The sequence below is a fragment of the Gymnodraco acuticeps genome, unplaced genomic scaffold, assembly GCF_902827175.1.
Source record: "Gymnodraco acuticeps unplaced genomic scaffold, fGymAcu1.1, whole genome shotgun sequence".
Lineage (NCBI taxonomy): Eukaryota > Metazoa > Chordata > Actinopteri > Perciformes > Bathydraconidae > Gymnodraco > Gymnodraco acuticeps.
In genome coordinates this window covers 171093-183815 of record NW_022989865.1, presented here as the reverse complement: position 1 = coordinate 183815, position 12723 = coordinate 171093, and the positions used below count along the sequence as shown (strand labels likewise).

The 12723-nt window shown below is 44.1% G+C and overlaps 1 protein-coding gene across 2 annotated transcripts; it reads left to right on the top strand.

Moving 5' to 3' along the window:
* The first annotated feature begins 217 nt into the window (after window positions 1-217).
* Window positions 218-6841, top strand: borcs7 (BLOC-1 related complex subunit 7). Of its 2 annotated transcripts, none has more exons than XM_034195943.1 (5): window positions 218-429; window positions 4656-4718; window positions 4859-4902; window positions 4996-5012; window positions 5116-6841. In XM_034195943.1, exons 1-5 carry the CDS (start codon window positions 238-240, stop codon window positions 5118-5120), a joined length of 321 nt encoding a protein of 106 aa, XP_034051834.1. In that variant the 5' UTR covers window positions 218-237; the 3' UTR covers window positions 5121-6841. The 2 variants fall into 2 exon arrangements, with proteins under 2 accessions (XP_034051834.1, XP_034051827.1); XM_034195936.1 differs by having other exon boundaries at window positions 254-429; window positions 4992-5012.
* Window positions 6842-12723: the final 5882 nt, after the last annotated feature.

The window sequence follows — 12723 nt, the reverse complement described above, 5'->3', positions numbered from 1 at the left end:
ATACGGCCCGGGGGCCGCAGGTTCCCCACCCCTGCCATAGACCAAGGCAAATTACTCGTATGTGTAAACCTATTGGCAATAAACCTGTTTCTAATTATCATGTGAACTCTGGCTTTGTTCACTTAGTCGTGTATACAGTATATGATTGCGACAGTTTAATGACCATGTATATATCAGAAGCATTTGAAAATCAAATACAGTAAACAGGACCCAACATAAAGTGAGAGGATCGCTCTGATGGACGCGCTGCGGTGTATTTTGACCCTGCTCTCTCGCCGTCTCCAGCACAAACACAACATGGCGTCAACAGAGACCCAGCCGCGGTTCGGCCAGTCTGTTAAAGGCTTACTCTCCGACAAGGTGGGCTCCTGTAGCGGGGATGTGATCGCCCTGACCCGCCAAGTGCTGAAGGGATCCCGCAGTCAGGAGGTAAAGCCCCGCGAAGGATGTAATCACGTCAAACAGCTAATAGCTAACAGGCTAACACAGAGAACACACCTCCTGTAGAGTCAGAAATAATCAGAGGAGGCCAAAACATCTGTGACCCCATCAGTCAATCACATCGTATTCAGAAAGTGCTCTACGTGTGTTGGCTACTAGCCTGATGCTAATGCCTGCTTAGGTCATGTAGTTGGATTTCTTAAATGTAGCCTAACATCCTGGGTAAAGCTAAGGATCCTTAAACTTACTTGTACTTGAGTAAAAGTAGAAGTACCAGAGTTTAGGAATACTCTGTTACATGTTAACAAAATGTTACTCAAGTAAAAGTAGAAAAGTATTCTCATCAAAATATAGTGAAAGTAGCGACAGTGAAAGTAGTGATTGTGCAGTTTGGTCCATTTCAGAATAATATATATGATATGTTTTATAATGATTGATCATCAAAGTGTTCTCAAAACTGGTAAAGGTGCAGCTAGTTTGAATTGTAGTGGAGTAGAAGTACAAAGTAGCAACAAATGGAAATGCTCAAGTAAAGTACATGTATCTAAAAAATATGTTTGGGTAACTTAACTTAAAGTGGACCTATTATGCTATATTTGAAAAATATATTGTAGGGCCATACCTATACAAAACATGTCTGTGAAGTGTTTTGCTTAAAATACCAAACAGATCATCCATTGTAGCCATGCCTCATACCCAGTGGCGGCGCCAGGATATGGCTGGGGTAGGCTACAGCCATACCAAGAAATGGCTTAGCCCCACCATGAAAAATGATGTTAAAGTAAGCAAATTAAATTAAATAATAAGCAAAATGTTGAGAAAACGGCTTGCGAAAATATACGAGTCGTGTCCACAACACACAAACTGATCCTGCTGTTACAAGGATACAAAGTGCACGTTACTGATGCAATATGGTTGAGACCATTCAGGGTTATGCTAGAAGAGGGGTGCAAGGAATAGTCTAAGTAGTGGGGGAGTTTTATACATTAAGGGTGTGGAAATTCTCTGGCGTTATAATATCAGCGCGGCCGCGGTCGGATCAAAATGTGACGCAGACGGACCCCTAGATTCCACCGGGTCCGTTTGCATCGTGTTACGGCTGCGCCGCGGCGTCCGCAAGGATCGCGGCCACTCTAGCCAATGGGTGCTATTCCACCAGACGCGCCGCGTTACGGCTCAGAAGCGTCCCAGAAGCGTCTCGCCGCTGGGCCCCGCTCGACATAGGATTGAAGTCTATTTTTCGACGCGAGGCGTTGCAGAGGCACCGGGCAGGAAGTGGACTGGTGACAGCATCCGGCCCATTCCCCAAATAAACTAATTTGCAGACCCTAACCCTCCGTAGTCTTTCAAGTAGGAGGAGAAATGCCAGCATTCTCCTCCGGTTTACAGGCACTGTGTAAATTATATATAGAATAACTAAAATACAGCAACACATCTTTGATTCATGTAATTTATAACTGGGATATTACAAGTATTATTAACTTTGTCTGTACAAAGTAGCCTGTCCAGGAAATATGCCCAAATCAACAAAAACTGCGAGCCGGCAGGCAAGACGCTCCGCTTCTGAAATGCTTCTGCAACGCGCCCGGTAGGGTATGGCGCCGGAGGAGGCCGGACCAAAACCGTGGCACAGCCGGACACGGTGGAATCGAGAGGTTAGAGAGTTTTCTACCGGGAGAAACTCAGCTAAATGCTGCCGTGATTAAACGCCATATTATGTTCCAAACTACTTCAAGCATTATTTCTGAAACAGTACGGAGCTCAACACTTTCTCTCTCGTGGGTTTACCACAAGGACATTACGTTACACATATGTGACTTGCTCTATCGAAATCAGTCGCATTGACCCGAAAACACATTTTGAGTTGTATACACTGGCTATACTCAGGATCAGGCTATAATCAGGCTAACTAACCTGTAGCTGCTCCGTCCACACTCACAACAACGTCATACAGACATAAATAAAGCAGCGACTGTATTCAAAATGACATAGACAGTCTGTGTTTTGTACATGTTTAACTTTTGTCCAGTTTCTGAACATATATGAGGAGCTGTGAGCTCTGAGTGTGTGCTAACAGCTAACGGCTGATGTGTTGGGCCAATCATGCAGCGTCATTTCTTGACTGGCAGCAAAAACAACCAATCACAGCAGTGCTTCTATGGCTGGCTCTGTCCAATCACAAACAAGAAGTGTTCTCCCTAAGGAATACCCTTTCCAATGCTGTTGTGTTTTCTGAAATACTGTGGTGTTTTCTGAAATACTGTGGTGTTTTCTGAAATGCTGTGGTGTTTTCTGAAATACTGTAGTGTTTTCTGAAATACTGTAGTGTTTTCTGAAATGCTGTGGTGTTTTCTGAAATGCTGTGGTATTTTGTGAAATGCTGTTGTGTTTTCTGAAATGCTGTGGTGTTTTCTGAAATGCTGTGGTGTTTTCTGAAATGCTGTGGTGTTTTCTGAAATGCTGTGGCGTTTTCTGAAATGCTGTAGTGTTTTCTGAAATGCTGTGGTGTTTTCTGAAATGCTGTGGTGTTTTCTGAAATGCTGTGGTATTTTGTGAAATGCTGTTGTGTTTTCTGAAATGCTGTGGCGTTTTCTGAAAAGCTGTGGTGTTTTCTGAAATGCTGTGGTGTTTTCTGAAATGCTGTGGCGTTTTCTGAAATGCTGTAGTGTTTTCTGAAATGCTGTGGTGTTTTCTGAAATGCTGTGGTGTTTTCTGAAATGCTGTGGTGTTTTCTGAAATGCTGTGGTGTTTTCTGAAATGCTGTGGTGTTTTCTGAAATGCTGTGGTGTTTTCTGAAATGCTGTGGTGTTTTCTGAAATGCTGTGGTGTTTTGTGAAAATATTGATTTTCAGATTTTACACACTGGACAGGTAGTTTTCAAACCAGGCTATCGATTGGTTAGTGACACCAATGCATCTAAGCTTTCCCAGAAGCAGATAGAGCGGATCACATATTCTCTCCAGTACAGCGTTAGCTCTGAGTGTTAGCGATGCTTGCTAATGTAAACACAGACCATATTTCTCCCAAAACACGCAGCGCATTGTTTCTGATACAGCACATAGCTTGACATGTTCTTTCTTAAGTGTTTACCACTAGAACAGTGCCATTAGAACAGTACAGTATTATATATACCAACTTTACTCTAAGTGCCTCCTGCAGACATCCTGCTGAATACACAGACACACAGCTGCGAGAGGGGATTCAGATAGACGACTGTATACGGAGACAATATGTTGGGACGTGTCACGTGTGCCGGAGACGATAGGTTGGGACGTGTGCCGGAGACGATAGGTTGGGACGTGTCACGTGTGCCGGAGACGATAGGTTGGGACGTGTCACGTGTGCCGGAGACGATAGGTTGGGACGTGTCACGTGTGCCGGAGACGATAGGTTGGGACGTGTCACGTGTGCCACATTTCGCCATTGACGTCAGAGGAGAAAAATCCTGGATCTGCTTTGCACCCCAATTTGTTTTTTTTTGGGGTTGTATTTTCTGACACTTTGTGAGTCTCCTTACACACTGGGGACACATATTTATGTATAAAAGACATAAAAAAGTGCATTTTGCCTTTAAGTAGATTCCTTGAGGAAAAACCTTGGCAAAAATATATCTACTGAACATGTTGCTAGCATTAGCATTCCTGCTTCATAGATTAGCAGTTCTGCCTCTAGTTCAGTGCTTCTCAAAGTGTGGTCCCCCCTAGTGGTCCGTGAGTATATTGGTAACATTTCACATTTGAAATAAATAAATAAATGTAAGTTTTCCGCACTCTCGCGGGAATATCTCCGCAATGGAGCGAGCTTAAGTTTCCCAGATAAACACCTTCATCACACATGTTGCCACTTGTTTGTACCATTTTCAGGCGATTTGTAAAAAACGATGTGTTTTTGGATATTTGTGGAGTTAGGTGGTCCGCGAGTGTTTTTTTATTAGTTAAGTGGTCCTTGGTATGAAAAAGTTAGAGAAACACTGCTCTAGTTGCATCTCACTTCATTATAAACGACGTATTGAATTCTTGTTTGAAGATTCGCTGGCTCCTGCATTCCCGTTTTGAGAAGTGTCTGCTTTTTTGTCTTCTGTGACATTAAACTGATGTTTTTTTCCTGACGAGACAGGAAGTTTGAAGAAGTTTAGGAAATCTTGAGTGTTATTAGTTTGACAGAACGATTGGCAGATGAGAGGATCATGAACATTGTGTCTCCGTCTCTCTCAGCTTCTGGGACAAGCAGCAAGGAATATGGTGATCCAGGAGGACGCTATCCTTCACTCTGAGGATGTACGTATGAGCACAGAGTCAGTGAACACACACACAACAGTACCACACACTGAAGAGTACATCCCATCTCACTGTGTTGACACCTGTTCTGCTCTTTTTGTATAATTACAAACATGTCTTCATTATCATTTGTCTTCCAGAGTCTGAGAAAAATGTCCATAATCACGACACATCTACAATACCAGTGAGTACCAGCCAGCTGTTTATCCAGACATTATGTTGCTCTATTGGAAGTGAATATTAAGACTGTCTGTCTGTCTGTCTCTCTGTTAGGCAGGAGGCCATCCAGAAGAAGTAAGTCTCCCCACCGCGCTGTGTTTATGCCTCATGAGAAACAGACCGAGAGTTAACACAAAGTGATGACCTGCTCCTCTCCCCCCCCCCCCCCCCCCTGCAGTGTAGAGCACTCAAAAAACCTGCAGGACCAGCTGAGACACCTTCTGAAGTGATGCCCCCCCCCAACACTAACACCAAGCCTCTACAATGCAACGGCCTGGGACATTTTTTTATTCAATAATGTCAAATGTTATAAATCAATTGTATTACGTTAACCCACATGTGTCAAACTCAAGGCCCGGGGGCCAAATCAGGCCCTTGGCGGATTTAATTTCGGTCCGCAGGATAATCTTTAATTACTATTAGATCTGGCCCACCGGTATATTGCACGCACACCTTCACTCCATCCTGAGGGTCTCCTCAGCTCAGAGGCTGAGCCCAAACATTGATGACCTTGCACCCAAGATGAGACGCCAAGTATCTGAACTAGCATCACAGAGCAGCACACTGAGTTTAATGGATGCTTCCTTCTGCACTTTCTCTCACGCCAACAGGGCATGTTTGGTTTTCTCTTTGAGGGGAATAGTTTTGTTGAAGCTGTTGTTGGCCTGTGGGAAAATGTACTCATAAGAAATGACTCTGGAAAAGCTGCAGATAGAGCCATAAGAAATGAATGCAACTGATTATTTAATGTGTAATGTTGTTTTTATAGGCAATCATTTAAGCTTTGTTAGTTCCAGGTTTAATATGTGCAATAAGTTCATTTCAATGAGTTTTGCGATAAACATTGCAGGGCCCTCGACTAGTACCCATTTTTTTATTTTGGCCCACTGTGTATTTGAGTTTTGACCCCCCTGCGTTAATGTATTCAATTCTTTGTTTGTGTCATCTTGTCTAACGTAACGGCGCCCTGTAAATCAGACTGCCTACAGCTAAAGGTAAAGGGACACATTGTTCTCAGTGGAGTCAGAGACCTTACCAGCGCATAACTTCTGTAATACTACATATATATATTATATGTAGTATTACAGAAGTTATTGATTGATGCTATTTTAACATGCACAGCCTCAGACCACAGATTAGGAAAGACTGTAATCACAGATTGAAGTATTGCGGGGGCACCGTTCAGACCCAGCAGTGTTACAGAATATGACAGGTGGAAGGTCATAATTCAAAGAAGTTTTGTCCACAAAGCTGAGCCCTGGACAGTTATCGGCAGCCTGAGGGCCGAACAGCTGCTTGGCCCTGACTCTGTCCCTGAGGCTCTCCCTGCTGCACGTGGCCCCCACTGGCCCTCAGCCCCTCAGCATACCCCTGTTTGTAGGTTGTTCTGGAAATGTTATACATTCATCAGGATGCAGCTCTGAGAGAAACATGACTGTGTGACATATTTGTGAGCCATGGAGAGGATAAACTATACTGAGGGCATGATTTAGCTATTCATATGAATGGATTCTTACTTCGATCTTTCCTATGTTTTGACACAAAGGGTATCCTTAAAGAATGTGCACAGTCTGTCATGCAGACGTTTTTCATTCCCAGTTATCTCTTTTCAGGATGGTTCAGGTTTTGATGAGGTGGCAATGAATGTGCCCCGCCAGCTAATAATCCCCCTAATGTAGGAATACTGCTCTCTGCACACACACTGCTCTCTGCACACACACTGCTCTCTGCACACACACTAGTGTCATCACACTGTGTGCCTGACGTGTGAGACATCTTCATGATTCTTTGAATCATGGTACTTTTGATTCTATATAATTGTTTTTTTTATATCTATTAAAACAACTTAGTTACTTATCTTTGAGAAGTAAAGAGCTTTACAAATAAAGTTATTGTTATGGTAATATTTTGTGTCATTATTTGTCTTATGTTCTCCCTCCATCCTCAGAAGGGTGTTGCATTATAATCATTCTGCATGTGTATTTGACAACCTGTTTAAATGAAGGGAAAGTCAGACTTCAGCTGTTCACTCTAACTCCCCCCCCCATAAACCTTGAGTGTGAATCGTGTTCTTGTCCTAGACAGCAAGGGATCTCGTCCGAGGTCTGCGAGGATGCAGGGCCAGGGACAAATGTTTACACTGAAGCCACTCTTGAATCTGATCACAGACCAGCATCTGCGAAGACAGGTCATCATACACTGTCACAGACGTCAGGGTGCAGAGGATGAACATCATGGTGATGGTCCTGCAAGTCAACTATAACCGTCCTGGGCAAGTCCTGTACAGGACATGGACACAAAACGAACATGAGACCAGTGCACCTGCATTAGTTATATGCATATACAGTCTATGGTTATATTATACACTCATTTCAGTTTCACTTTGTCATTATGCACTGAGGAAAGGGTCCCAGTGAGCCTCTGCACACCCAGAGCTAAGACAGAATGTCTCTTTAAATTCGAGTCTAATGTGCTGAACACTCAGAAGCTGACACTTCACAGTGTTATAGCGGACATTCAAGTAATGAAGGTTACATAAAGGCCCATTCCCAAACCGCCCCCTACACCCTACTCCTCCGTTTGCGCGTTCACGCGGAGGGTCTGCCATATTAAGGCAGGGTTGCCAACTCTCACGCATCTGGCGTGTGACACACGCTTTCACTCTCAATCTCACGCTCTCACGCTGCCCAAACTATTCTCACGCCAAAAACAAGATGAACCGGCGATCGTTTTTGGTTGGTTATTTACAATGTTGAGTTGACAGCTGCTCAAGCTGTCGATCCGCCCCCACCACTCTTAACAAGGTTAACAGACAGCAGAGCAGTGGGAGCCGGTTGGTCAATCCCCGACCCGTATTGCGCATGCGCAGATCTAAGATCCAGTAGAAATGATACAAAAGTAAAAGTCTGCTGCTTATTGTTCTACTAGGCCAAAATAGAGTCAAAGAGTATATGAGAAGGAGAGTGTGTTAATTAATATATTTGGCAGTTTGGAGTAAGTCTGTAGATTTGTTTGTGTGTGTGTTTCATGTATAGGCCTCTCACGATAATTAATTTTGTTGGATACATTTTCCCGGAAATTATTGCGTTAAACGATAATATTGTCGGCACCGTTGTATGACCATTTTAGATCCCTGACATAATGATAATATATAATAATTCAAGTACATCCTTTCAAACTGCTAGTCACATCCTCATGTAAATGGAAATCTATCGAGTTAATTTTTATTTATCACTGTTATTGCTTTTCCTCAATTACCAGGTAGCCTACTCTTTAAGTCAATGAATTGCTTATCGCGACAGGCACACAATAAAACAGTGTGTTTGACTTTCATTAGTGAATGAAACTTTGGGCCCTTTATACTCTGTCCAATATTGTGTATTTGTATATATTGTATATATATATCCTATATATATGCTAAGGTCCCGCTACTGACACGATAGCAGTCATTTAGTGCGCATATGTGTAATTAAACCCATGATATCAAAATCTCACTCCAGCCAGGTACCCAAAGTTGGCAACCCTGTATTGAGGGCTGTTCCAAAGCAACGAGTGTGGAGCGGTGTGGAGGGGGAGTGGGCTATCAAGCCCTCAAACAGCGAGTCTGCAGCAAGCCCCCAGGAAGTGCGCCGGACTCAGATGAAAATATTCGTGCTGGCCAAACGGCGGTACTACACTTCCGTTTGGTTGCCAGGCCCGGAAACACTTTTTCCCATTGACTTACATGGGGAAAGAGTGGTCTGTAACTCGTTGGATAATTTGTTTTAAACTAAATAAACTACCCAGTATGAACACTTGTATAGCCCTTATTAAAAACATTCGTTCCTCAAGTTGTAATAATGTGCTAATAACGTTATTCTGAGAGTTATTTCCCTCTGCATTATGAACGCGCATCTAACCCACGGGACCGCGCCGCCCGGCACGTTCATGTTACGTGTCCCGACCAATCAGAGCACACTGTGCTCACAGGGAGGGTGGGGCTGGAGCTATTGGAGCTACAACGAGCCGTTAAAGGCAGAGAGTGAAATTCAGTGAATACACGTAGTTTACAGAGATGCTGTTTGAGAAACCAATGTGAGTTGCGTTTATCTTTACCCATGGATGCACAATAAGAACGGACCCATATCGTCTTACTGCCATCCCACGGAGCTGTAATAATAGATATATTGCACATGTTTGCTGTAATTCATTATTATACTACATGGGCTGTATGATTAAATCTTGTACCGTAAATGTTGTATTAAATAAAGTTAATATTACCGACATTATTAACGTCCCTGTAGCTTCGTATTGCACTAAGAAGCTTATTGCACTGTAGGCCTATACAGTGCAATAATAATTTCATGCTAAATGAAGCTCTGTTGGATATCACTAGATCCTGTTACAGCGTAATATAAGTACATAACGATTGATGTGTACATTAGCATCATTACTAGCTAGCTGCTAACTGCCGCCTCGTTCATATCAAATCCATGATAACAACAATCCATTACCATGCTGTCATGAACGCGCGGTGCTGTTACGTGTACGCAAATTGACGTGCTTGATGTGAACGAGCATTTTGGTTAAAGTTGCGCATGCTCTATGAGCGCACATACGGGTACTTCTCAGGCATGCTGGGTAATCTGTGACGTTTCACTCTCTCAAAAGGTGGGCCATTTTATCATCATGCGCTAATGAGCAGCTCTCATAGGAATTAATGAGGCCCCGCCTCCCACGCTGTAGCAGCGATGCTGACTTGAGACCGGTCTCTGCCTGACTGGAGTCACGCTGTGTGTGTCCGTCGGGAAACAAGCTGTTAAAAAGTAGTTCCAGCAAACTTCCACTGATAAATTGCGATGTTAACAACCTCATGATGACCTCATATATTTTGAATTTAGGATCAAACCTGTGTTTAGTCTAGAAAAAGGTAAAATGTGTGCATTTTATTATAAAGTGTATATTTACAGACCGTTGCAAAAACTAAGAAGCTTATAAACATCAGGTTTAAAACTAAAAGAGCTTTGAAACACAATGAAAGATGTTTGGAGTTTTATTTGAGTTATTCATTTAAACTTTTTGTCAAAGAGATGCTGATTTGAAACCGTTGTTACATACAGTTACGGCATTTCCTGTTTCTGCCGGAGAGAGGGGAGGCCGTCCCAAAGCTTGCTGCTGTATTTACTCCCTCCATCTGACAGGAGGGAGCCTCGTTGAGCTGCGAGTGTGGCTACAGACGGAGTTCACTCCATCACGGAGGGGTAGGGTCGAGGGAGTGGTTTGGGATTGGGCCGAAGATACTCCTCAGAGGTTTCTCAATACTCAAATTTCCCCTCCTCGACTCCCCTCCTCGAGATTGGTGCCGCCCACAGGAGACCGAGGAGGGGAACCGAGGAAAGAAGAGGGGAAGCAGCAGGCGGTTAGAGAAATGAGAACTCCTCTCCTCTGAGCGGTCATTTTAAAGAGACGTCCATTAATGATGACAGGAGGCACAGCAGCCCTCTGTCTGATGGACAGATGTGTTCATGACCACTTATATATTTACTTTGATTCATTCACAGTGCGGTATAATGAGACAATAACAGCCTACAGATGCGGACACACACATATATTTATATTAGGGCTGTCAGTCGATTAAAATAGTTAATCGCGATTAATCGCAAATTAATCGCACATTTTTGATCTGTTTTAAATGTACCTTAGAGGAATATTTTTCAAGTTTTTAATACTCTTATCAACATATGAGTGGACAAATATGCTTTATGCTAATGTTTATTATCATTTGAACAATGACAAATATTCTCATGAATATTAAACACAACAACCTCTGAACATTACAAATATTCGCTTCAATTCAACCTGGAACCTCTCTCAACTGGTGTGTGTGTGTGTGTGTGTGTGTGTGTGTGTGTGTGTGTGTGTGTGTGTGTGTGTGTGTGTGTGTGTGTGTGTGTGTGTGTGTGTGTGTGTGTGTGTGTGTGTGTGTGTGTGTGTGTGTGTGTGTGTGTGTGTGTGTGTGTGTGTGTGTGTGTGTGTGTGTGTGTGTGTGTGTGTGTGTGTGTGTGTGTGTGTGTGTGTGTGTGTGTGTGTGTGTGTGTGTGTGTGTGTGTGTGTGTGTGTGTGATGGATCGTTGGAGCTATGTGCAACTCAAGGCATATGCTCGAACGGGAGCTGCCTGGACGCTGCAATCATGTTGTGCACTATCCGTGCTGTGTGTGCTGACTTCTCGTACAATGTCCCACTGTCTGGCTTCCTGCATACAGTCAAGTGCTCGGCGCAGTTGTGGCGAAATGTCGCTCCTCTGTTTTCATTTAAACAGCTCCTTATATCCGTTAGCGCAGCTAGCTAGCACCAGATGCTAACAACAACAATGCACGTAAGGTCTCTCTCTCGCTCGCTCGAGCCACACATACACACACCCTCCCGGTCCTCCCAACAGCCAGTCGGTGCCTGCCGGTGAGCGTGGAAGTGTGGTCTGCCACAAGCGGGCGGCAGGAGCGGGGCTGTCAGCATCAGCTTGTAGATGGTATTTTAAACTCGATGCGCTCTGAAACTACGGGGCGGCCGAGGAAAAAAAATACACATGCGTTAATCGCGTTAAAATAATTAGTGGCGTTAACGCGTTAACTTGACAGCCCTAATTTATATATACAATTTCAGGGTTGTAGCAGCGATGTTTGCAGTGAAGGACAGGTTGTTATCTAGGGTCACACCCAGATTCCTTGCAGTCTGAGTCGGGGAAACAACTGAGGTGCCGATGTTGATTGTCAGGTCAAGAGTTGGACAATTTTTTCCCGGGAGGAAGAGCAGTTCAGTCTTGTCAAGGTTGAGCTTGAGGTGGTGAGCAGACATCCACTGAGAGATGTCAGCTAGACAAGCAGAGATGCGTGCGACGACCTGGGTCTCTGAGCGGGGAAAGGACAGAATTAATTGGGTGTCGTCAGCGTAGCAGTGGTAAGAAAAACCATGCGGGCTAATGACTGATCCGAGCGAGTTTGTGTACAAGGAGAAGAGGAGGGGACCAAGAACAGAGCCCTGAGGGACCCCCGTAGTTAATTGACAGGGGTCGGACTCAGACCCTCTCCAAGTCACCCTGTAGGTACGGTCTTTCAGGTATGAGTTGAGGAGGGAAAGTGCAGAGCCAGAAACTCCAAGTTTTTGGAGAGTGCGAAGGAGGATCTGATGATTCACCGTGTCGAATGCAGCAGACAGGTCCAACAGGATGATGACAGAGGAGAGGGATGCAGTTTTGGCAGTGTGAAGTTCCTCCGTGACAGCAATGAGAGCAGTTTCTGTGGAGTGACCTGCCTTGAAACCAGACTGGTGCGGATCCAGAAGGTTGTTCTGATTGAGATAACAGGAGAGTTGTTTAAAGACAGCGCGTTCAAGTGATTTAGACAGGAACGGGAGGAGAGAGACAGGCCTGTAGTTTATAACATCAGACGGGTTGAGAGTGGGTTTCTTTAGGAGAGGGTTTACTCTTGCCTCCTTGAGACTGTTTGGAAAGTGACCAGAAGTTAGAGAAGTGTTGATGAAATGGGTGAGAAACGGTAGAATATCAGGAGCGATAGTCTGAAGGAGGTTTGAAGGGATAGGGTCCAGAGGACAGGTGGTAGGGCGGGCAGAGGTAATGAGGGTAAGAACCTCACTTGGAGAGAGAGGGGAAAAGGAGGTTAGTGTGTTGGTGGAAGGAAGGTCTGGTGACCCAGCGGTGAGTAAAGGTGAGTCAGAAAAAGAAGAGCGAATATCATTAACCTTTTTTTCAAAGTGGGTAACAAAGTCGCTTGACAGAAGTGAGGAGGGGGG